This window comes from Colobus angolensis, unplaced genomic scaffold, assembly GCF_000951035.1.
Source record: "Colobus angolensis palliatus isolate OR3802 unplaced genomic scaffold, Cang.pa_1.0 Scaffold106, whole genome shotgun sequence".
NCBI lineage: Eukaryota > Metazoa > Chordata > Mammalia > Primates > Cercopithecidae > Colobus > Colobus angolensis.
This window is the reverse complement of record NW_012111586.1, coordinates 4,889,076-4,914,674: the sequence shown is the minus strand read 5'-3', so window position 1 is coordinate 4,914,674 and position 25,599 is coordinate 4,889,076. Positions and strand designations below refer to the sequence as shown.

Genomic DNA, 25,599 nt, shown 5'->3' with positions numbered 1-25,599 from the left:
CTTGGTATGTGCTAGGCACTATTCTAAGCCTTTTATAGATGAAAAATGTGTATCTTGTGTTTGTATTGTATATGTGCAGCATAAATGGAGTATAGTTCCTGGTATGTCATAGTTCTTCAATAAATACGATTTATTTTCTCCATCCTCACCCCCCCACCAGGAAGAAAGCATTTCTATTCCTAATATTCCCTTAAAGCATTCTGCCTGGTGGGGGTGGGAGTGAAGTGAATAACTTGTGACTTAGGTCTGCCCCCTCTCTGTTGTGGATGTTGGCCAGCCACATTGGTTGTGGGTGCCTGGGACCAGTGGTAGGCATGCTACTCACACATCCCACCTGGTGCCCACAATCCGGTGCAGGCGAGTGTGGCGTGTGTCCAGGAGGTTCAGGTTCATTGAGCCCACCTCCCTCCTCCAGTGGCTGAAAGAGGTCTGCATACCAACAGTGCCCATGTTGGGGCCCTGACTTGCACCTAGGATGAAAACTAGAAGGGGGTGTCTGTGCCTTCTGCAGCATGATGAATAGCAGCAGCTCTGTTTCTGAAAGCTGGGATGCATAGGGGTAACACCTGCCTGACAAAGATTTACAACTGCTCCCCAAGCTGCCTCTGTAGACTGCAAAACTGGGTCATGCTTTTTACAAGATCCACCCCTTGGAGGGGATGGTAAAGGCAGGTTTTATTATTTATTTATTTATTTATTTACAAGAATGCACTGAAGGGAACAGAGGCCGGTGGTGTCTTTGGAGTTCTGAGGCGCTTGTTAACATGTAGCTGGCCAGCTGCCCATGTGACTAGAAGTTGGAGAGGATGAAAAACGATTTCCAGCTGAACTTGGCTGTTTGCTAAATAACTTCACATGGGGAAGATGAATTGGGCAAGAATGGGTCAGCCCTGAAACAAGTTCCGTACTTTTAAATACTGGACACATTGCAGCTCAACCTCTGGGAAATGAACTGGAGCAGCTCGATGGCTGCTGTGCTCACACGGCAGCCCCATTATTACAGCCTGGCTCTCTGAGTTCTCAGGCTGAGGGACGACTGGGCCATGGGCGCCTATTTGGAGAGTAAGGCTGCATGTGCGACTCGTGATCCTTCTGTGGGAGCACTTGCTGTAATGGAAAATACCTTTCACTTTTAGTGCGGCGAGCTGCAGAGCAGTGCTACTCAATTTGTGCAGCCTGGACTGAGTTGCTCTGGGTTCTCGTTCAATTAGGTGACTGATGAAGTTACTGAGCTTGCTGGAGCTCAGGTTTTTCTTCTTTAGTGAAGTGCCTCCCGTGGCCTGGGCCAGCAGGCCTTTGCCTTCTAGTCGGGAATTGGAGGACTGCTGAAAAAGTTGATCACTGAGGGAGTTTTAGTGAAGTAGATTTTGCTTTTCCCATCACCCCAAGAATCCGCTGCCGCTTTCCAGTACTTCCAAGCTGTAGCTCTGACTCCTGCTGAGCCTTCCAGCCCTGTCTCTGTGCTGCATGTGCTGTGGAAGGAAAGAGGAAAGGGAGGTTTCTGTGTCCTCCACCAAAACACCATGGCCCTGAGTTAGTTCTTTGTCCCTTTCTTTGGTTGGAAGAGGGCTCTACCCCAGGTGCCTTCTTGGCCAGGTCAGCAGGTTAACCCCTCATGGACTAAGCTGCTATCTCCAGTCTCCTTCAGGAGTCCTGGCCAAAGTGCAGGGGTTTTCTCTTAAAAACAGCAACCCCAGTGGGCCCGGCATGGCGGCTCACACCTGTAATCCCCATGCTTAGGGAGGCCAAGGCAGGAGGATTGCTTGAGGCCAGGATTTCAAGAACAGCCTGGGCTATAGCGAGACCCCATCTCTATTTTAAAAAACAAAAATAACAGCATCCTGGGGGCAAAGCAGTCTTTGCTGTGCTGCTGGCAGGGCTCCCTTGGACATGCAAAGCAGGTGAGAAGGGAATCGGTCACTTTGGGAGATTTGGTAACTAACACTTGCTCCTCTGAACATTCAGAGACTCGCACTGAAGGAATTTTTTTTTTTTAATCGGCCACACAAGAAGAAATAAGGTAGAGCAGTTAAGCCCCTGAGATGCTCTTAAACAAGGCACTAATTATTTCTGCATTGCTGTTCCAAGCATTGTCGTTTGCAGAGCCCTCTGCTCTGCATTAGGCCTTCTTCTTGGTGGTCACTGTGGTGCTGAGGGGTAGGCTGGCTGGGATTCATTTAGCTCTTCTTATCCCTGCCAGACTTCTAACCCCTCCTCTTCAAAAGAACCTGCAGAATCAACTGTGCTTTTGGTTTGTGTCTCTGGTTACTTCGGCCTCCTGCAGCTCGTTGATTTTTTAATGTACCGTAATTGGGAATTAATCTGCGAACAACAGCATTTGGAAAAAATTAATTGTGTGTGGAATGTTGGATAATTATGTGCATATGTTAACCATTTTTTTGCTCTTTGTCATATCAGGCATTGCTCATCGTGATCTGAAACCAGAAAATATATTGTGTGAATCTCCAGAAAAGGTACTTTGGGCCTGATTTGGAATGTTATAGTTTATACCTACCGAGGAAGCCATCCTTGCTTTCAGGATGGATTGTTAGCAGTTCCGTTGGCCTCAGACACCAACTTGAACTGATCATCTTGGACATGTGAGAATGTTACCCTTAGTGTGTGATGTTTCTGCCCATCCTCGTCCTTTCTTTGCTCTTGATCATCAGTGTGACTGATGTAAGCCTGAGAGTTTGGAAAATATATGAGACCTACACAAAATTAATATTTTCTAGTCCAGGCCGGGCGCGGTGGCTCAAGCCTGTAATCCCAGCACTTTGGGAGGCCGAGACGGGCGGATCACGAGGTCAGGAGATCGAGACCATCCTGGCTAACACAGTGAAACCCCGTCTCTACTAAAAAATACAAAAAACGAGCCGGGCGAGGTGGCGGGCGCCTGTAGTCCCAGCTACTCGGGAGGCTGAGGCAGGAGAATGGCGTGAACCTGGGAGGCAGAGCTTGCAGTGAGCTGAGATCCGGCCACGGCACTCCAGCCCGGGCGACAGAGCGAGACTCCGTCTCAAAAAAAAAAAAAAGAAAAAAGAAAAAAAAAAAGAAAAATATTTTCTAGTCCAATACACCTACCTTTATTCAGTTGATGTAAGTCGTGAAGACCTTTGTTTTGTTTTGTTTTGTTTTGAGATGGGGTCTCACTTTGTCACCCAGGCTGGAATGCAGCAGCATGATCACAGCTCACTGCAGCCTCGACTTCCCAAGCTCAGGTGGTCCTCCCGCCTCCGCCTCCCAAGTAGCTGAGACAACAGGCATGTGCCACCACACCTGGCTAATTTTTGTATTTTTAGTAGAGACAGGGGTTTCACCATGTTGGCCAGGCTGGTCTCAAACTCCTGAGCTCAAGTAGTCCACCTGCCTCAGCTTTCCAGAGTACTGGGATTACAAACGTGAGCCAACACGCCCAGCCAAACAACTTAATCTTATACGAAGCAGATCTCTTTAAGTAAACAGAAGTGTATGGTTTGACAAATTCTGTGTTTATTAGGAGAGATTTAGGCCCTGGTGGTGCTGGGGCCCATGTTCATAGCTCTGTGTGTATATACATATGTGTATTCAAGAGCATATATATTGTGGTCTGGATGAAGCCATGGCTCGTAAATAAGAGGTGGCCTTGAATGAATGAGTCAGTCTGCTACTCACAACTCTTTTATGGGGAATAATAATGGATTTGCTCAAATAAGATCTTGTGACTTCCTGTCATTGGTTCTGTCATAGACCTTTATAATTTATTATTATGATGATTACTACTGATAATTACAGTGAACACTTCTTGACTGTTTACATTGTGCCAGGCACTTATATTTATTTAGTGTTTATAAAATATCATGAGGTAGATACTATTATTACCTTCATTTTATGGACAAGGAAACTGAAACTCAAGTTAGGAAACATGGATAGCCAGTGAGCCATGATCACACCACTGCACTCCAGCCTGTACAGCAGAGACCCTGTCTCAAAACAAGAAAGTGAGGAAAGGAAAGGCAAAAGTGGGGAAGGAGAAAGAGAGGAATAATTGGGGCCAGGCAGTGGCTCACGCCTGTAATCCCAACACTTTGGGAGGCTGAGGCGGGAGGATCACTTGAGGCCAGGAGCTTAAGAACAGCCTGGGCAACAAAGCGAGACCCCATCTCCACAAAAAATCAAAAAATTAGCTGCTCACAGTGGTTGCATGCCTGTAGTCCCAGCTACTCAGGAGGCTGAGGTAGGAGAATTGCTTGAGCCTGTAGTTTGAGGCCAGCCTGGGTGATATAGTGAGACCCCTGTCTCTTAAGAAAAAGAGAGGTTAAGTTTCAAAGGACATTATCTATCAAGAAAGTGAAAAGACAATCTACAGAATGCGAGAAAATATTTGCAGATCATATATCTGGTCGAGGTTTAATACCCAAAATACATAAAGGATTCCTAAAACTCTACAACAAAAAGACAAACCAATTTATAAATGGACACGGGACTTGAACAGACATTTCTCCAAATAAGGTGCACAAATGTCCAACAAGTACATGAAAAGATGCTCAACATCCTTAGTCATTAGGGAAATGCGAGTCAAAACCACAATGAGATACTACCACATACTACTAGGTAGGCTGTAATTTAAAAAATGGAAAATAGTTAAGTGTTGTTGAGGATATGGAAAAATTGTAACCCTTATACATTGCTGGTGAGATTATATAATGGTGCAACTTCTGTGGAAAAGTTTGGCGGTTCCTCAAAGGCTAAACACAGAATTACCATATGACCCAGCAATTCCACTCCTAGGTATTACCCAAAACAACTGAAAATAGATATTTGTATACCAGTATTCATTACAGTATTATTCACAACAGCCAAAAGGTAGAAACAACTCAAGTGGTCATCAGCAGCTGAACAGATAAACAAAATGTGGTACATACATTCAATGGAATACTAGTCAGCCATAAAATGGAATGAGGTTTTGATACATGAATGAACCTTGAAAACATTATGCTAAGTGAAATAAGCCAAACATAAAAGGACAAATATTGTGTAAATCTACTTATATGAAATATCTTGAACTGGCAAATTAATAAAGTCTTTATTAATTAATAAAATCAGATTGGAAGTTACCCAGGGCTAGGGAAAGAAAGAATGGGAGTTATGGCTTAATGCGTATGGAGTTTCTGTTTGGAGTGATGGAAAAGTTTTAGAAACAGATCGTGGTGATGGTTGCACAACTGTATGAATGTATGTAGTTAATGCCACTAAACTGTCTACTTAAAAATGGCTAAAATCTCATATTTTATACTTCATATTTTACCACTAATGAGAAAGAGGCTAAATGAAAAAGAAAAGAAGAAAAATAGAGAAAAGGGGAGGGAAGAAGGAAGGAGAGAAAGAAGTCGAGGGACTTGCCCAGGCTTCCCGGCAAGGACATGGGTCTCAGAGAACCAGCATTCAGTTCACTCACTGTGCTGCTTACACACCACGTAGACCATTCTCATCCATTCTCATGTGTGTACCCAATCTGCCCTCCTGGTTGGCTCCAGAGATGAGGCACCTGTGGTCTCAGGCACAGCATCCAGTTCTGGTGGACTTGGTTACTGTGTTGATGCCACCTACAGTGACCAACCATCCATTTTCCCAGGTTTGAGGGGTTTCCTGGAACACAGGACTTTCTGTGTTTAAACTGATCAAGTCCCAAGCAAGCCACCCAAGACAAGTTGGTCACCCTAAGCCACCTGAGGCGGTCAGGGGTTTTACTGCAAGCTCCTTTGCACTCCACTGAATGGGCTGCAAGAAGTCTGTCTCTCAGGAGTACATAGTAACTTCCCTAGCTGCTGTGCTGCAACCTTTGCCAGCAAGAGTTCCATACTTACTTTGGTCTGAGTTCACAGTAATCTGACACCAAATAGTCCACCCATTTTTCCCTTAGTTGGGAAATAAGAGAGAGGGAATAAGACACTTGGGAAGAAATCCTCAGGGGACTTCTTGTTACCCTCCGGAGAGCAAACATGACCTGATAAAACCAGCTGCGGTGTGACAGCCACTCAGCCATGCACCCATGCAGCCATGCCTGGCTCCTCTTGCCTTGTAGTTTCTTATGTCTGTGACCCTGGCTTCTGTTTTCCTTTTCAGGTGTCTCCAGTGAAAATCTGTGACTTTGACTTGGGCAGTGGGGTGAAACTGAACAACTCCTGCACCCCCATAACCACACCGGAGCTGACCACCCCAGTATGTATGCTTTCTCTGGGCTCCTAAGTATTTGGAGTGTTTCCCTGACCCAGAGCTGGGAGGTCCAGAACAGAGGGTTAAGGATGGAAAACCAACTGGACCTATCTTCCTGCTGTCTGAGTGGTCATTTTGCTTACTGCTCTGTGTTCGTGGCTCTCAAGCCTCCCCTGACCCCTTAGTTGCTAATGAAACTGACACTTGGACTGTTAGTTTGGGGTGGGTCCTCTCTGCTGATGAAGAGACAAATTGTATCTATAAGCACAGGCTGGCCGTTTGCAGTGGCTTATGCCTGTAATCCTAGCACTTTGGGAGGCTGAGGTGGGCGGATCACCTGAGGTCGGGAGTTTGAGACCAGCCTGACCAACATGGAGAAACCCCATTTCTACTAAAAATGCAAAATTAGCCAGGCGTGGTGGTGCATGCCTGTAATCCCAGCTACTTGGGCAGCTGAGGCAGGAGAATCGCTTGAACCCGAGGGGCGGAGGTTGCGGTGAGCCGAGATCACACCATTGCACTCCAGCCTGGGCAACAAGAGCGAAACTCCATCTCAAAAAAAAAAAAAAAAAAGCACAGGCTGAACCGTGACTCCTGACCCAGGTGAAGACAGACCCTACTCCCAGGCCAGCCCTTTTGCATATAGCATTTGGTAGTTCTGTAAGCCCCATTCCCACTGCTGAAGGCACAGCGCAGCCCCCTTGTGATGGGGGATGGGGAGCTGTCCTCCCTGGCTGGAGAGGATAGTCTGTCTGTGGTGGGAACTGTGAGGTCTCAGTCTGTATGCACGTGGGATCGCTTGGCCAAGTTAGCCTGTTTGCTTCTCTGATTTCACATTTCGTGACTAGATGGTGCTGCTTGGAGCTACTTCTTCCTAAGACATCTCTTGTACACCTAATAGAGTATAATTCTGATTCTTTTGAGATTTGTATGCTTCACAAGTAAATTTTCCTAATAACCCTTTTAAGACATGCCCTTGATATGCCTGTGTTGTATCTTATTCTAAACAACATTATCAGGAATGTTTATTAGCTTCTAACACACCGGGCTACCTTGTTTTCAAAGTCATTAACTCTAAATGCCAATAACAAAGAAAATATCCTTTCTTGAGAACACTTACCGTCTTTCAGTCAAATTAGTTTTGCAGGGTGTGTGGAGCGGGGAGGTGGTTGTTTCTTGGTGAGCCTGAAATAGTGAAGAGTGGAGCAAAAAAATGTGTTTGATTCCTATCAGCCGTTTTCTACACAAGGGTGAGAGAAAGGAATATTGGATTCTGGTCCTAGGTGTGCCATTGATGTGCTCAAACAAATCCCTGTCCTGTTCTTGGCCTTGCCTTTGCCATCTATAAATGGGAGGGGTGGGAAGGTCGGATTTGTTCTAAGAACTTTTCTAGCTTTGATGGTCTCTTAATTCTAAATTCTTATACTTCCTGCTCTGAGCTAGCAGGGGAGCTTGACAGGATTCACTTTAAGAAACCTTGCTGTGTGGAACTGGATCTCCTTCCCAGAGCCATATTCTTGGTGCATTTAAGTACCTGTACATGAAATATCTGTTTACAGGAAGCTGAGGCAGGGAGAGATTCCTGGAACTTCTTGGCCAAGGGTCTTTGCCTACTGGAGGAGGAGCTGGAAGGATAAGGTGACCTGAACTGCTCCTCTGGATACTGGGGAATGATGGGGCTCAGTCTGCAGGTGCCTTGGTGGCATCAGGCGGCTCACTGGCTGGCCTTCCTGATGACTTCCTGCTCTGTCTCCCATCCTTCCAGCCTCCTGCTCCAGTCCCATCACAGTCTGCTGTCTGCCATCCCCTCTGCTGTAACTAAGCCTCTGTGTTCTCTGCCATCTCCCCCTCCCCTAACCCTGGCCCCCACAGTGTGGCTCAGCAGAATACATGGCCCCTGAGGTGGTGGAGGTCTTCACGGACCAGGCCACATTCTACGACAAGCGCTGCGACCTGTGGAGCCTGGGCGTGGTCCTCTACATCATGCTGAGTGGCTACCCACCCTTCGTGGGCCACTGTGGGGCCGACTGTGGCTGGGATCGGGGCGAGGTCTGCAGGGTGTGCCAGGTGAGTGCGGCCCCAGAAAGCACTGCGTAGACCCTGCTTGGGGTCAGTGTGGTTGGGAGATGCCAAGCAGGACTGGGCTGGGAGAGCATTCCTGATCAGGATGGGGGCTCATAGTGCCCTCTCCCCATCTTGTCAGGGTGGCCACAAGGTAAAATAGAGATAATCAGACACTGTGCCCAGCTGGGAGCTCAGGGCAGGATTGTTAGAGAAGATCATGCCTGAACTGACTCTTTTTTTTTTTTTTCTGAGACGGAGTCTCGCTCTGTCGCCCAGGCTGGAGTGCAATGGCATGATCTTGACTCACTGCAGCCTATGCCTCCTGGGTTCAAGCGATTCTCCTGTCTCAGCCTCCTGAGTAGCTGGGACTACAGGTGTCTGCCACCACATCTGGCTAATTTTTGGTATTTTCAGTAGAGACAGGGTTTCACTGTGTTAGCCAGGATGGTCTCAATCTCCTGACCTTGTGATCCGCCTGCCTCGGCCTCCCAAAGTGCTGGCATTACAGGCGTGAGCCACCGCGCCCAACCCTGAACTGACTCTTAAAGGGTGCATCCTGCCCTGGGGAAGAGGGACGAGAATCACAAGTAGAAGGAACAGCACAGGCACAGACGTGGACACATGAAATAGCTGGAGTGTCTAGGAAGGAAAAGTGGAGTAGTAGGTTGGTGGTAGTGGGAGATGAGGCCTGAGAGGTTCACAGAGACTCCTCTAGGAAGAGCCAGGGAATTTGGGCTTTGTTCTGTGGGCGATCTCCACTCATCACCCATCCAGCCCACCAAGGGCATAGCCATCCTGGCCTGCCAAGGGCATTCTGTATAGTTTGCTCATCTAGGGGATAGTGCGGGGTGAGGCTGGGAAGAGGCCCCAGTCTGTGGCATCCCCAAGCCATGAGCTGCAGCTACAGCTGAGATCAATTGAAGCTGGTTGATCAAGACAATGACAGGCACATCCTGCCCATGCCTGGCAGTGTGGCCTCAGGAGGAATCCTTTGTACCTAGAACAAGCTGTTTGAAAGCATCCAGGAAGGCAAGTATGAGTTTCCCGACAAGGACTGGGCGCACATCTCCAGTGAAGCCAAAGACCTCATCTCCAAGCTCCTGGTGCGAGATGCGAAGCAGAGACTTAGCGCCGCCCAAGTTCTGCAGCACCCATGGGTGCAGGGGGTGAGTGACTCCAGGGAGGGGTGTTTTCCACCATTCCAGGCCTGTGCCATGGCCACAAGGAATCTGTCATGCCAGTGAGTGCTGAGCACCAGCCTTGTGCCTGGCACAGCTGAAGCAGACAGTGTCTATCCCTGTGTGTGTAGAGCGAATCAACTCCTCCTGTTACCCCAGACTGAGCCCCTGATAGGCCGTAGACTTGGCTCTAACCTTGGCCACAGACTGAGCCCCAACAGAGTCCTTTGGGGATTTGTTACCTGCAAGCATCCTGTTGTCATTTGAAGTCTGTAGCATCCTCCCCTTATACAGAAGCATCATTAGCTGAGAGCACCCAGAATTGAGCAAGGCCTTGCTGCGCTGATTGGTGTGTGGCCGAGTTGGGGCACATAGGTTCTCCTCATGGTCTGGGAGTCTGGGTACAGCTGGCCTGAAAGGCAAATGATGGTATTTTTTCCCTAAGTTTAAAATTCATGTTTTCACTAGAAAACATTTTTTAGAATCATCCTTGGAGGGCAGAAACCTCTGCCCTCCAAGGGGTCTGCCAGATGCTCCCATGACTTACTGGTCTCCTTGGTGTGCCAGGCCCTGGCCAGCCTCAGCGACCCTACCAGTGGAAAGAGGCAAGCATTGGCAGCCTGTGTTACAGTCGGGGACCCAGTTTGAGTGTCTCAGTGACTCATTCCCAGACCCATAAGTGAGCACCTACCACATGCCAGAGGGACAAGTGAGATCCAGCCCCTGTGTCGACGCTCTAGTGGAGAGAATAGACAAGGCGATAAGTTACAGCATGATAAAGGCTTCTAAAAAGTGCTAGGGGCACAAAGGGAGCAGGACCCCAGTCCCCACCCCGGGCCTGAGACTGAGGCAGGAAGGTGGCAGGGAAGGGGAAATGTGTGTCACAGGTGAAGTGACCCTTGAGCTGGGTCCTGGGGGATGATTAGGACTTTGCCAGACAAAGGGAAAGAGGGGCTTTCCATGCAGAAGCAGCTGTGTTGGGGGCTACAACTGCAGATTGTACCCTCCTTGCTCTGCTTGGAAGGCCTGACCCTGCAAGCAAGCAGAGCCGCGTCCCTGTGCTGGGCCAGCAGCCTATAGTCACCTACCCACTGCTGGCTTGGGCGGGGCAGCTCTTGGAAGGAGGGAGCAGTGCTTTACCTACACATCTGTCCTTCCCATTCTAGCAAGCTCCAGAAAAGGGACTCCCCACGCCGCAAGTCCTCCAGAGGTAAATGCTCTGACCACCCCCACGCCCTGCTCTTCCTCAAGCTCTCAGCCACCGTGGGGGTGGAGGTGGGGCCTGGGGAGCCCATCTCTAGGCTCAAGTAGCCTTCTCCAAAGGGGCTCTCTGCCCATTTCCCCTCCTCACTCTCTTTTCCTCTACTCTGGATCTATCTCCCACCCTTCCCTGCCTTCACCTAGATTGCTTCCTCTGCCCTGTAGCACCTTAAAGGCCCCTCCTAGCACTATTGGCAGGAAAAAAAAAACAAAAAACAAAAATCTGTTTTTCCCATTGAAATGTAACTTACAGCCCAAAGACAGACCTTACCCATGGGTTATTCACACACGGCTTCCCTCTGCCCTTGCATGTGGTGAAAGGAGCAGGAGTGAGGGGCACGTACAGTACTAGACGGACGGTGATAATAGTGGCCACCAGGATTAAGGCCTTACCATGGCCAGGCATGGTGGCAGGTGCCTGTAATGCCACCTACTTGGGAGGCTGAGGCAGGAGAATCACTTGAACCCAGGAGGCGGAGGTTGCAGTGAGCCGCGATCATGCCACTGCACTCCAGCCTGGGCGACAGAGCAAGAATCCGTCTCAAAAAAATAATAAGTCCTTACCACATGTCAGACGTGGTGCTAAGGGCTGGATATAATTATATCCATAATCTTCACATGAATTTAAGAGAGGTGTTCTAGATGAGAGAGGTGAGGAGTGGCAATCAAGTTAACTTGCTTAAGGCCACACAGCAGCCCTGGGCTGTTTGACTCTGGAGCCCTTTCACAGCTGGATTGCCCTGTTCCCAAAGAGCCAGGGCTAAGCAGTGTGGGAAACCGTTTTGGCACCAGCCTCACGGCCAGCTTTTAGGAGCTACACAAGGAAGTTGTACACCTCCGTAATCTCGATTCTTGTGTGACCCAGTTGCTATTGCCCAATTTGAGTTCCTACCTGACCCTCTAGAGCAGCCTCCAGATGCCTTTAGGTGCCAAACCTAAGATCCACCTTAGAAGATTTATTCTGCAAACCCTAAGTGCCTGTCCATGCTAGTCCTGAGCTAGGTGCTGGGGACGTGGCATAAGCGGCGCAGGCCTTGCTCTGGGAGCTTCCCCCCGCCCCGGGCCGGGAGAGGGAGGGACAGGTGCGTTTAATGCCGGGTCTCTGCCTCTGGTAGACCTGTATGTAGAGTGGTGGGACCTCAGAGGAGGGTGCCCTGAGGAGAAGAGGGAGCTTGCCCTTACCATCAAGTCCAGGGATGGTACTTGGGGCTCAAATTACAATCTCTCAGTCAAGCAAGATTCCAAACCTAGGCAAGAACTACTTTGGAGAGAGCAGCCCGTCCCGGCTCTGGGAAATCTGGTGGGAGTGTAGCGCCACAGCAGCGAGTGGGAGTGTCCCAGAGCTGGCCTGGCTGACCCTAGTCCTGATCCTCTTTTCTGTGCTTTCCCCCGGCCCTGCAGGAACAGCAGCACAATGGACCTGACGCTCTTCGCAGCTGAGGCCATCGCCCTTAACCGCCAGCTATCTCAGCACGAAGAGAATGAACTAGCAGAGGAGCCAGAGGCACTGGCCGATGGCCTCTGCTCCATGAAGCTTTCCCCTCCCTGCAAGTCACGCCTGGCCCGGAGGCGGGCCCAGGCCCAGGCAGGCCGTGGTGAAGACAGGAGCCCGCCCACAGCACTCTGAAATGCTCCAGGCACACCTTATAGACCCTAGGCCTGGCCAGGCATTGTCCCCCCTGGAAACCTGTGTGGCTAAAGTCTGCTGAGCAGGTGACAGCATCTGCTCTGTGGCTCCACTCGGGCTTTTTCATCTACGAAGGCCCTAAAGTTCCCACCAACCCCTATTTCCCTAGGGTCCTGGAGGAAAAAGCTTTTTCCAAAGGGGTTGTCTTTGAAAAGGAAAGCAATCACTTGTCACTTTGCATAATTGCCTGCAGCAGGAACAGCTCTTCGCTGGGCTCCACCTGCTCACCGCCTGCAGACCTGGGATCCGGCCTGCTCTCACCGCTGTAGCGGCGGCTGCGGCTGCAGCCTGCAGGGAGAAGCAAGAAGCATCAGTTGACAGAGGCTGCCGACACGTGCCTCTTCCCTCTCAGCTCTGTCACCCTCCTCTGGTGGTCCTTCCACCTTCCTCTGTCCTCCGGATGTCCTCTTTGCCCGTCTTCTCCCTTGGCTGAGCAAAGCCATCCCCTCAATTCAGGGAAGGGCAAGGAGCCTTCCTCATTCAGGAAATCAGATCCGTCTTCCGGTCTGCAGCACGGAGAAGCACATAATCTTTCTTTGCCGTGACTGAAATGTGTCCCTCATTTATCATCCCCTTTGATTGTGATTGCTGCTAAAGTGAGTTGTATTTTGTTTTTTTAAAAAAAAAAGTTTGGTTTTTTTTTTTAACCATGCTGTTCCAGCAAAGATGGGACCTTAATCTCCCACTGCAAGCCCATGAACTTCCCAGAGAGTGTAACGGCTTGCTCTTTCTGGAATGTCCATGCATTTGGCTTTTAATCAGCAGTGCCCTATTCTAACTGATTTTAAGCTGTTCCTATGACAAACTTAGAGACAGCGTCGGTGTCTGCTGCTGTGTCCCCAGGTCTTGTGTGGGTGGCACAGGTCTGGGCAGTTAGATGGAGCTCTGTGCCTGGGGTGAAGCCTCACTGCCCTATTTGAGCAATGCAGTGCCTGCTGCCTGAGTTCGTGAAGGTACAGCCATTCAGATAAGCTGAACTGTTGAGTTACATAAAGAAAATAGATTTGCATTTGTCAGGCAGACGTTTATACAACACCATGGTGCTTTTATACATTGTGCTTATTTTAATAAAACTGAAAATCTAGCTGTGGCCTATTTGGTGGTCCTTTTTTTACCTGCAGACCCGAGAAGGAGACTGGCCTTCTAAACTGGGGCTAAGTCCAGCCAGGTGGGGAGAAGGTATCTCTTATCAGGACCCCTGAATAAAAACCACATTTGACCCAAAAAACAAGGTGAAGAAGAAATTGCTTTTTTTTTTTTTTTCTAGGTGAGGAAATGAAATTCATTGAACATTTATCAATTGCTTCTTCTGTGCCAGGACCCAGAAATGAGTAAGAAACAGCCTCTGCTTTCTAGGAGCTCCCCATCAAGTGGTAGAGGTGGTGTCAGCGACCATGACACAGGAGACTTCAGAATGTACTTTGATAGATGTCCTCTGTGCCCAGCAGCCCATAAGCATGAAACAAATTTCCCCTCTGTCTAAAGCATTACTAAGCCTTTATCAACGGGGTGTCATGTGCCCGGGACTATGCAACAAAGAAAAATGGCACCTCCCATCCACAGCCCTCATGTACATCATGCAAAGGACTTTGGTGTCCGTTGTCCCAGGCGATCCTCAGAGCCAGACAGGAGAGGACTGGGGTGGAAAGGACCTTTATAAGTTCCCAAGGAGGTGGCAAGGGAGGTCTGAGTGTCTGGGCAGTGGACTGGGTGCTGGTGACAGCTGCTTTCCCTCGGGAGTTCAGAGAGGGGAGACGGGATTAGGGCTCTTCACTTGGGACAGGTGACAGGCCAGGCTCCCAGCTGTCCTATGCCATGAATGCCTCCCTGTTGACAGTACATACTGTTTGTTGACAGTCTTCCCTTGACAGTAACCCTGACACCCTCACATCCCTTTTTCATCTACCTGGAGTGGGCTTGGTGAGGAAAACAGACCTGCAAAATCTGACCCTTTTGGCCTACAGACTCCCCCCAGTCCCTGGAGACCCAGAACCAGGATATGAGTTCTATCCCTGAACTGCAGCCCGGCCTAGTGGGAGGCCCAACAGGAATGTGACTTCAAGGGGGCTTCCTAGGTCAAGCACTCTCCACCCCTGGCCCACACCCTGCCCAGCTGCAAATCCCCCAGACTCTCAGGCCTCTGTGCCTTGGCTCAAGCTGTGCCCTGTCCCAGCCCACCTCCCCAGCCTGGCCCACCTGGCAAAGCCCCTCTCATCCTGCATGGCTCTGCTTAAACGCCGTGACCTTGGTTTTGGCTGACCTTGGTTTTGCCAGCATTGTCATCCACTTACTAAGTAACAGGTACTTTCTAAGAAGTTTACGGGCATTAGCATTTAATTCTCAGCAGTCCTATGAGGTAGGTACTATTATTTTATCCCACTTGACATGAAAAACCAAGCAGAGAAAGGAAAAATAGCTTGCCCAGGGCTATACAGCTAGGAATGGTGGAACTGGAATTCCCTCCAGGAAGGCTTGGGACCCAGCGCTGTGCTGCCTGCATGCAAATCCCTGCTCTGCCACTTACTAGCTCTGGGGCTTGGGCCAGTTACTTAATCTCTGAGAGTTTCTTCAACTATAAATGGGGATGATAGTGCTTACTTCGTGGTACTGTTGTGAAAGTTACAAATTAATAAATGTGAAGTGTTGAGAGCAGTTCCAGGCCCACATAGTAAGTGCTCCATAAATGTTAGCTATTACAGTTTTAGCTAATCGAGTAGTCCCCATTGATCCACAGTTTCACTTAATTCCATAATTTCAGTTACCTGTGGTCAAAATAGGTGAGTACGACGCAATAGAATATTTTGAGAGAGAGAGCACATCCATATAACTTTTATTACAATTGTTCTATTTTGTTAATCTCTTCCTATACCTAATTTAGAAATTAAACTTTATCACAGATATGTATGTATAGGAAAAATCATAATATATAGAGTTTGGTACTGTCCATGGTTTGAGATATCCACTAAGGGTCTTAGAACGTGTCCCCTAGGGATAATGGGGGACTCCTGTATTTACTGTTGCCTGCCAGGGCAGAATTATACAACTCACGGTCTCAGTGCTGGAGACGAGCCCTCCCTGGTCCTTGGCTCCGGGAGCACGCTACAGAAGCACTGTGTGCTGTGGAGATAGATCTGGGCCTCTTCAGATGAGCCAGGCCTCTGTCCCTCTGCGGGATCCTCCTGCGGACAGGCTGCTCTGTCCCTCCGGGATGCAGTCCCTGGACCAGAGGGGCAGCTGTGGCACAAGGGAAAGAGACTGACGTGAGGACCGGAGCCCTGGGTTCCAGTACCACCACTATTCACTGGTGACCTTGGAAGTCCTGGCTCTGCTGGACAGAGGCAGATCCGGCAGACGCACTGAGGCGGCTCTGAGACCGCAGAGCCCCTTCCAGGCATGGGATCTGCGATGATGGAAGGCAGCTCCCCAGCTCCAGAGCTCTCGCATGGGCGGGGCCTAGAAGGAGAGAGCTGGTCCCAGCCAGTTAGAGCGTCTCAAGCCTCAGACCTCTCTTCTAAAACCTAATGATCAGGCCTTGGCCCCAGCCCCAGCCCTGATTCAGCTGGACCCTGAGGACTCCTGTCTGAGGGCCTCTGGGCACAGGGACCGTCCAGTCTTTGTCCTTCTGTGTGTCTACCTGCCTGGGCTGTGGGGGCCCCTCCTCCCTCCTGGCCGACTGCCCCTCCCAGACCCAGCTCCATGAACAGTGGTGCCTTGGTCCCATGCCAGCACTCCAGCTGCTTCAGGTCTGGAGGGGGCCGAAGAGCAAGGTCCCCCCAAGGCTGGCACTCTTGTTGCCATGGTAGCCGTTGCCTTGGAAGCCGCTTCCCTGACTTCAGCTTCCAAATGGTCCAAGAAAGCTACCCGTCCTCTGGGGTATTGGTGAATTAATCATGCTCTTTTCCAGGGTTCTCACCCCTCAAGGAAAATAAACAGAACCAAACCAGACTGGGGCCTTTTCGCCCACTGTTCCTTCCCACCCCCACACCACACTTGGACTTGGTGCACTGAGAAGGAAGGAGCATGGGCAGACGCTCTCCAGCCCTTGCCTCAGCAGGAGACAGAGAGAAGAGACGGGTGATGGAATTCAGTAATGTGCCCGTGGCCTTGCCATGCCTGAGAACTGTGGCCTCCAAGAGCACCCAGGTTCAGCGGGGAGGCTCCGATGCTTGGGAGGGGTGGAGGGTTGGTGGGGAGATGGAGCCCTGGTGCCTTGGGCCTCCCTCTCAGCATGACTCACAGAGAGGTTCCTGAACTCATTTACCTATTGCTGTGAGCACATCACTCAAGGACACACATACCTACCTTTTCTTTTTCAGAGCCCAAATTGAGGGAAGAATTGGCAGGCCTCCCTCTCTACATCACAACTGTTTTGGAAGCCTTCAATGACGCACTCCTGGTCCTGAGGGAAAGAGGCAGGCCTTGACTGATTTTCGTTGTTTTGTTTTGTTTTGTTGTTTGTTTGTTTTGAGACTGGATTTCACACCCATCGCCCAGGCTAGAGTGCAATGGTGTGATCTCGACTCACTGCAACCTCCTCCTCAAGCGATCCTGCCACCTCAGCCTTGAGCCTCCTTGGGCTCAATCGATCCTCCCACCTCAACCTCCCAAGTAGCTAGGACTACAAGCATGCACCACTGTGCCCGGATAATTTTTGTTTTTGTAGAGACAGGGTTTTGCCATGTTGCCCAGGCTGGTCTTACACTCCTGGCCTCAAGCAATCCCCTGCCTCAGCCTCCCAAAGTGCTGGGATTGTAATCCCACCATGCCTGGTCCCTTGACTAATTTTTTAACACAATGTCTCCCTCTGAAGGTGGGGCTGCCCATTCCTCCCACCTCAACTAAAACAGTGTTGAAATTCAGGGGCAGATAGGCCAGAGTACTTCCCAGTGGGGCAGGATCCATGAGGACTCTGGGGCAATTCTCCTGTCTCCCCATGTCTTGGATTCCCCACCTCTTTTATAAAGAGCTGGGACGGCCCTGGTTCTGTGATCTTGGAACTGATAAAGGCTTAACGTGCCTCTCCTTAAGCAGTTCACAGGTGCCTCTGCCACCCCCATCCCCATCCCCAGACAAGGCAGTGGGCTCAGGGAAGTGGAATGGCTGGCCCGAGCCCCATAGTGCAAGGTGGAAAGCACGGCCCCAGGAGCTTCTGTCTTGGTGAGGGTGTGAGAGAGTCGCCCTCAGCCTTAGACTTTGAGAGGAGCCAGGAACACGTTTCATGGACAATTATTTTGGAGGCTCCTTCTAAAACTAAGTCAGTGGGGGATCAATTATGTGTGACAGAGACATGGGCTATGATTTGATGCCTAATTAGAGGAATAATCAGATCTCATCCAGGCAGGAGGCACAGTGGATGCTGGCAGCAGCGCTGTGGCTGGGGAGTGCCCAGCTCCAGGGGCTTTCCCTCTGTGGGGGCCGGGAACACAGTCCAGGGCCCATCTTTGTGCTGCAGTCACCCCTCTCTACAGACTCATTGTGAGCCGAAGCTCCACTTAGGTGACCCTGGGCCTTCTCAGGCCCCCTTCTCCACATACAAGGAATGCCTCTTGTTAGAGACAGAGGTTCTTGTGTGTCCACAGCCCTCCTGTTTGATGACTGGAGGTGGTCGTGCAGTCCAAGCCCTCTCCCTGAACCCTGTCCTTGTGTCCAGAAGACTAGCTCAGGTCCCTCCTAGCCACAGCATTCTGGGGAGCTCACTCCTGGAACCTGCCGTCAAGGGGCTGTCAGTCTACAGAAGAGAGAGAACAAGAACAGGGCAGCCATGGAGGCAGGTGGAAGGATGAGAAGTTGACCCTGGTGACATGAGACTACATATGCGGTGCAGAGAGGGGGCATCCAAAGAGAGGCCAGGGAGGCTGGCGACAGGACTCTGAGCAGGATTATGGGACCCTAGGAATTGTGTCCAGGTGCAGGGCCAGGCCGGGGCCATATTCTGGGATTGGGAAGGCCCCGATCCATAAAGAGTCTAATTATGCAATGAATGATGAAGGCTGGAACTAGGGGCTGGGGCAGGTCTCAGGGCTGGGCTGGGTTGGTGACCACTGCCCAGCCTTGGGTTGGGGGATCCTGCAAGTAGCTCAGACGGGCTGGGTGCAGGTGCTCAGTTCAGCGGGTGGGAAGGCACCAACCATGACCCAGCCTCTACCAAGTCCTTTTCCCTACCCTACCCCTTAGGTGTCTTCCTGCTGCCCACACCAGTGCCACCACTGCTCTTCCCTGTCACTCCCAGTCGGGGATCCCCAAGGTGGCTAGAAGTGTTCACCCTCCATTCCACTGGCCACTAAAAGGGGGGGGGTACCAAGCCCACACCTGAGGACAAGGAAGTCCCGTGAGATCAAGCTTCAAAGTAGGATGCCCTCAGCCCTGCCTGGGAGCCCAGAGGTGAACAGGATAGGGATGTGATGGGCAGGGGTAGGGAGCAGACTTGGAGAGATGCCTCTCCCTGCCTGCTTTCTGTCCCAGGTGCAGTTCCTGTCTCTTGAGCCTCCTGCCGTGTGTCTATCTCAGACTCCAAGCAGAGACCCCAGGTGCACCTCCAGGTCAAAGGGCAGAGCATAGCAAAGTGGGCCCTGAGTATGTGACCAGGAGTCTCCTCACATCCCTGGCTTCTGAATGACATGCAAAGCCACCAGCTCATTCTTCTCCCTCAGGAACCAGCAGTGGAACCTGGGCTGACTGCCTGCTGGGCCCTGGGACCCAGACAGCCGCTCACATTGCAACCTCATGAATAACTCAGCACCTCCCTGCTGCCTACATCTCTGAGGAGCCTGTGGCCCCTGGACCAACTCCCCCATCACCCCGCCTCTCATTGCTTTAAATTTTCATAGGCTGAGGCTCAGTGGCAAGTGAGTGGCTCTAGAGAGATGGGGCAGGATGTCCTGGGCAGGGGAGCTTGAACTCTCCTGGGTAGAAGCTGGCAGGGAAGGATCCTATGGAGCAGGCCCAGCTCCCTAGAACTCTGGCAGCCAAAGCAGAAATGTAGCCGGACAGGAGTCCAAGGGTGGGCTGCAGCTTCAGAGGGCTTTAAGAGAGGAAGAGTAAGCTGGGTGACCCGGTACAGATCCCTGGTCAAGGTGGGACTGGGGGGCCCCTAGTGGAGCAGTGGGATAGGACTTCAGATAAATCCCAGGGTTCCCCGCCCATAATCTTACTGCCCAGGAACTCCCACCCTGAAGTTGGAGCGCCAACAAGGGGACATCCAAGAGCCCAGAAACTTCCAGGATTTTTCTGGGTCCAGACTGCACCAGCTGGAGGCAGTGCCCCTGTGGGCCTGCATGGACATCCCCATCAGCAGCAGAGATTTCCACTGCCTGCAGCTGGCCTGCGTGGCTCTCGGGCTGGTGGCTGGCAGCGTCATCATCGGCATCTCCGTGTCCAAGGCTGCAGCTGCCGTGGGCGGTGTCTTCATCGGCGCTGCTGTTCTGGGTGAGCAGGGGCTGGGCTGGGATAGGGAGGGGAGATTCTGGAGGTGGGGGCAGGGGCATGGTCAGGTAAACAAGGAACAGGGAAGGGCTGGGTCCGCAGGAATCAGCTGGGGAGAATGGAAGCTAGAGGTGTGAGCAAGACCGCCATCAGGGGCACAGGTGGGAGAGGAGGGATGCGCTGGGGCTCCTTCCAGCTACGGGGAGGAGAAAAGAAGGGGAGCTGGCTGTCACACTCCTTTCTGGCTGCTCCCACTGGCTCTCCAGCCCCAAGTTCTAGGCTCTTGGATTTGTGGTGGGATTCATCAGCCTATCTGGGCAGAACAGGGGGTTGATGGCGGCAGGTAAAAGGACAGAGCTCCCGAGGACTCTGAGCCAAGACAGGCTCCGGCTCAGAAAAAGAGTTTCCTCTTCTTTCCCTGTTTGCCTCCACAGCAGCTGTGTCCATCTATCTGTCTGTGTGGGCGAGGCACACTGATGGCCCCTCAGTGACGCTGAATGCCATCCCTTACCCCACCCCACCCTCCCAGGCCAAAAGCAGGACCAGAAGCACCAGGCTAGGGGACTTTGGGTGTCTACACCTGCAGGTTCTGGCACAGATGCTCATCGGGGGATGGAGTCGGGGCAGGCAAGGCAGGACTGGCTCTGCTGCTCCTGCTCCCCAGGTCTGGGTGGAGAGGAGTATGCTGAGGACAAGCGCCCAGTCTGGCCCTGGGGGCCCTGGGGGAGCTTGGGGACAGCAGAGAGGCAGCAGTGCTGTCAGCCAGGCTCATTCCAGCAACCTACTCTTCACCTAGGCACGATGGAGCCAGGCAGCTGGGGCCTTCACAGACTGTAGCCCCTTCCCCAGACAGGCACTGCCCCCCACAATCCACATGCACACACCCACGGGCTCACATTTACACACTCACAGTCCCAACTCTGAACACTGTGCTCCTCCCATGCACACCCATATCTCACAAACCACCCCTCAGGCTCCCAGCCCACCCACAGCCTCAACATTCACCAGGCCCCTCCCCATCACAGAACCCCCTGTGTCTCTTCTCAGGGTTCCTCATCTTGGCCTACCCCTTCCTGAAGGCTCGGTTCAACCTGGACCATATCCTGCCTACCATAGGTGAGGCCTCTCCCTGACCCCAGCAGACCCCTCTGCCAAGGACTGTTCCGGACCCTTTGTGTGTTCGTCTGTGATCCACTGTGTGGCTGGGCTGAGCCCATGTATGAAACCGCTCTAGTTGTCTGTGTTAGAGCTGCTGTGTGTGTGTGTGTGTTGTGCAGGTGTTGCCATGACTACAGCACAGCAGAATCCAGCCCGGTGCCTGCAACAAAGGTGCCTGAACCAGCTCAGAGCTGGGAAGTCCATCTCCCTTGAGAGATTTTATGACTCCCCAAAGCGTCCAACATCTCTAAATAACTCCCTTTTCATCCCTGAGCCCCCATGAAAGATCCTCTATTTCCCCTAAGACCCCATGGCCTCTGCATAGCTCCCACCTCATTTCAGTTCCCCAAATACAGGCTGCCATCTCCACCAATCCTATGGGGATTTCCATGGCCCCAGCTCTCCCCAGGACCTCACTTCCCTAAAAGATCTGCCATTTTCTCCTTCAAGGGCCCAGTTCTTTTTCTCCTGCCCAAATCAGCCCAGATCATGTGAGACCTAAAGGAATGCAGTGGAGCAAAGACAGCATCAGGGATGGAAACTAGACAGCAAGAAGGACTTCCCTTCCCAACTTGGGCTTGATTTGGAGAATGGCTCGGTAACCGGGGGGGGCTTGGGGTGTTCTCATCCTGCAGGAAGCCTAAGAATCCATCCCCGTCCAGGGCCAGACCATGGAGAAGGAAGATCCAGCACCAATGGCAACAAGGAAGGTAAGTTCCAGAAATTCCCAAGTCCATCTTTCTTTTTTGAGACAGAGTCTTGCTCTTGTTGCCCAGGCTGGAGTGCAATGTCACAATCTCGGCTCACTGCAACCTCCGCCTCCCAGGTTCAAGCGATTCTCTTGCCTCAGCCTCCCGAGTAGCTGGGATTACAAGCATGTGCCACCACACCTGGCTAATTTTTGTATTTTTAGTAGAGACGGGGTTTCTCCATGTTGGTCAGGCTGGTCTTGAACTCCCGACCTCAGGTGATCCACCCGCCTCAGCCTCCTAAAGTGCTGGGATTACAGGCGTGAGCAACCGCGCCCAGCCTGAGTCTATCTTTCATCTTCCCTCCCTGACTGAGCAGCTCCGTGGGGCCTGGGAGCCTTGAGTGGCATCCCGAAGGGGCTTCCTCAGTGCAGGGGGATGGTACTGCTAGCAGTTCCCCCATGTGCGCAGTCAGACCCTTGCTGCTCCAAGCTGAACTGATCTTCTCTTGCTTATCCTGAGGGCTTCTGTCTTGCCCAGCACGGACACTGGGATGAGGGCACCTCCCTGCTTCTTCCCCTCTCTCCCCTCCCCCTTCCCCAGGTCCCATGCCTCAGTTTATTTTCCCACTCCCCTCTCCCATCTCCCCCAGGGTCAGAGGAACTCAAAGGGACCCAAGGTTGGGGTGCCCAGTGCCCAGGGCAGAGCTGGGATAGAATGGGGAGGGGTGGATGTGCCAGGGGACAGTTTCAGCCCAGTTTAAAGAGGCACCCATGCATACCAGCTTTGGGTACTAGTTTTAACTACCCCAGTTTAAAGTTCGTACCCCAAACTGGGCATCTCCTTGTTCCTCCACCCCACACCTGGAAAAATTCCAGGGCAGGAGTTTCTCAAAGATGACCCCAGCCCAGTCTCTGCCACCAGTGGTAGGATGGCTAATACTCAGCAAAAGGCCCCATTCCAGGCACTGTTCTGAGCCATGTTCATCTATTATTCACTCTTTTAAGTCTCACAACAACCACATGAGGGCGGTACAGTCATTAGTTTCATTTTACATATGGGGTAACCGAGGCACAGGGAGATTAAATGACATGCCCAAGACCACACAGCCAGGAAGTTCTGCAGCCAAAGCTCAAACCAGGCAGCGGGCTCCAGGGTCCTGCCTCTACCCCCAGCCCATGCTGCTGTCCTCTTGAAAGCCATCCTCACTGGAGGCACCTCTTTAAACCGGGCTGAAACTGTCCCCTGGGATGTTCCCCTCTCCCCATTCTATCCCAGCTTTGCCCAGGTTCACTGGGCACCCCGGCCTTGGGTCCCTTCGAGTTCCTCTGACCCTGACCACTCCATGGGGACCTGTCTACTGAGGCAGTTCTTGTCCCTTGTCTCTCCCCCAGGAGCCCGCAGCAGCCTGTCCACCGTGAGCAGGACCCTGGAGAAGCTGAAGCCAGGGGCCCGGGGGGCTGAGGAATGCTGAGGCAAAGTCTGAGGGGCTGCCCCTTCCCTGCCCTCCCGTCCTGCCTGCTGCCCCTATCTCAGTGCCCTCCTGGGTTAGAAAACCCGAACCGGAGACAAGCCAGGCCCTGCAGACCCCAGAGCAGCTGGGAACAGCGTCTGGAATGGAGCCTTTCGCACTGGCCCGGCCAAGGCTCTTGAAAATGGATTCCGCTGGTGTGGGCTGGGGCCTGGAGCAAGGCATTGCTGGATGCCCCCACAGGGTTCCCGTGTTTCAGGCTCCTGTCCTGACCTTTCTTTCTGGACTACAGCTCAGCTTTGTTGCCTGTTTGATCTACTGATTGGTTTCTCTGGAATTTGGGGTCCAAGGCCCTGACTATGGCCAGGATGCCCCAGTCCCTTGCTCTAACCTGGCTTCAGAAGTGAACCACAGGCCCAGAAGAACCACAGACAGGGACCCTCCACCCCGACGGTCAGCCCAGGAGCTCTAGAGCTCACTAGCCCAATAGAGGGGCTAGACAAGATTCTTTTTCTTTTCTTTTTCAAATACCGAAACTCCTGGCAGTTCCTCAGGGACAGGCTCTGAGCAGCAGTAAATCAGATGGGGGATTCTGGGGGGCTCACAAAGGGACAGGTACAAACAACCTTGCCTGGAGGTCAGAGGAGGCGACTTCTCAGCTGAACCCGGCCCTGTGACCCCTGGTGTCTAACTCCACCACTCAAGGCTTTTTGTGATCTGACTTCTCTCTTCCCCTGATCTTCTCACTGTTCCCTGAAGAAGCGAAACATATTCCTGTCGCCAAGCTTTGCCCTGTGTTCTCCAGAGCCCTCCCTGCTTCTCTCTGCCTATCAAACTCCCCACTTTTAAAGGCCCCATTCAAAAAATCTCCTACCCACGTGCTCTCCTCATTCTCTTCTGCCAATCTCTGTCTTGCTGCCCCCTTTCAGGCAGGGTTGAAGTCTTCCTTTTCACAAAACAACTGTTAAGCCATCTTAAGTCTACTGAACATTGCCCCTGCTCTAGTGCCTAGCACCAGACCAGTAGGTGCTTAATAAATGCCAATGGCTTCAATTTAATGAAAAAACAATTCCCTAGGCTTTCCCCAGGAAGCCACTTCAAAGTCCCATCTACCACGGGTAGAGCAAGTTTGGAGCAAGGAGGCCCAGGTATGACCTCACAGAAAACATTGCTACTCCCTCCACACCCACACCCTCCAGGCAGAGTTGTTTGACCTCTACAGAGATACCCTGTCCATATGGCCTCTGGCCTGGTTTAGTGAGCAGAAGACAAGCTAGAAATAGTGTCCTTCTTCCAGGATCAGTGGAGATGGCACTTCCTCTTAGACGCCTCCCCTGACTTTACTGTGCTTCCCAGCCCCAGGGTTTCCCTCCTTCACAGCCCAATCACTCTGAGTGGCCTTTGTCTATTTCCCCTCCTGAGAGTGGGAGCAGAGGGCCAGGCACCCAGAAGACACCCCAGTGGAAGTGGGAAAACCGAAGTTTTCTGAAGCAGCAGAGTCCATCTCAGATGGGAAAGCTGAGGCCCCACTGGAAAAAGGACTCATCGAGTCCCATGGTGAAAGGTCACGGGGCCAGGCCTGCAGCCAGGTCTCCTATCTCTCCCTATCCAAGGCTCTATCTTCTGCTGTCCTCTGCACGGGCGGCGGGGATCAGCTCTCTGACCACAGCGTGACAGACCTCCATGAAGGGGCTGCCTTCCACAAATGCTGGCCAGGTGTAGAGACTTCGGTTCCTTCAGCTGAGAGAAGCAACTTTCTCTCCTTGAATTTCCCTCCTCTCCACCCGAATGCTGCCTATTCCCTGCCCCTTCTCTTTTCCTTCATTATCATCAACAATAGCTCAGGCTGCTGGTCCCTCCTCAATTAATGAGGAGGTGACCCTTCCTCCTATCATCTTTTCGATCCTCACCTCAGTGCCCTAGAGATGCCCCAGGGTGGAGGGGACGGGAGTGGGGGATGTGGAGCCTGAGCTGTGGAGAGGGTGGTTCCCTACCCCCTGCCCATCAACCCCTCTCAGCCAAGCTCTCCCCAGGATGGGACTACGGAATCCCCAATGCCTGCAGGGCCAGGCACAGAGAGATGCTGGGGGCCAGGTGCAATAAATCAAGGAATGAAAACATACAACGGCAAGAGCTATGTCCACTGGGGAAGAACTGGGTGAGGCTTCAAAGGACCCTTAAACTGAGTGGAAATTCTTGAGCCTGGTCCTCTAGTTCCTCTTTTTCCTTGCTGTGGGCTTCCTGAAACATGTTCCCTCCAGCCCAGGTGAATGTCCCAATACATCTTCCTCAAGTACATCCCCAGCCTCAACCTCCCCACTCCCATGGTCACAGGAGTAGCCAATGTGGAGACTTGAGGCTTCTCCCCCTCACACTTTGAGAAAAGGTGAGGTCAGGCCCAGCTGGCATGGGTAGTACGGTAGGTAGCATTAGGGAGAAGTAGAACCCTCCAATATTTCAGCATGGGACAGGGGC

General features: G+C 51.8%; 2 protein-coding genes across 5 annotated transcripts in view; both read left to right on the top strand.

Moving 5' to 3' along the window:
• Window positions 1-13,479, top strand: part of MKNK1 (MAP kinase interacting serine/threonine kinase 1) — a 46,652-nt gene extending 33,173 nt beyond the window's left edge. For 3 of the 4 annotated variants that reach the window (XM_011946903.1, XM_011946896.1, XM_011946889.1), the window contains 6 exons: window positions 2,419-2,474; window positions 6,106-6,201; window positions 8,068-8,262; window positions 9,261-9,425; window positions 10,604-10,647; window positions 12,099-13,479. In XM_011946903.1, the coding sequence (XP_011802293.1) occupies window positions 2,419-2,474; window positions 6,106-6,201; window positions 8,068-8,262; window positions 9,261-9,425; window positions 10,604-10,647; window positions 12,099-12,324 (782 nt within the window). In that variant the 3' untranslated portion in view covers window positions 12,325-13,479. The remainder of the gene's footprint in view (window positions 1-2,418; window positions 2,475-6,105; window positions 6,202-8,067; window positions 8,263-9,260; window positions 9,426-10,603; window positions 10,648-12,098) is intronic. The other variant, XM_011946911.1, reaches the window with a different exon arrangement.
• Window positions 13,480-19,658: 6,179 nt separating this feature from the next.
• Window positions 19,659-25,241, top strand: KNCN (kinocilin). Its single transcript, XM_011946879.1, has 3 exons — window positions 19,659-19,809; window positions 21,600-21,674; window positions 23,048-25,241. Exons 1-3 carry the CDS (start codon window positions 19,659-19,661, stop codon window positions 23,125-23,127), a joined length of 306 nt encoding a protein of 101 aa, XP_011802269.1. The 3' UTR covers window positions 23,128-25,241.
• The last annotated feature ends 358 nt before the right edge of the window (window positions 25,242-25,599 follow it).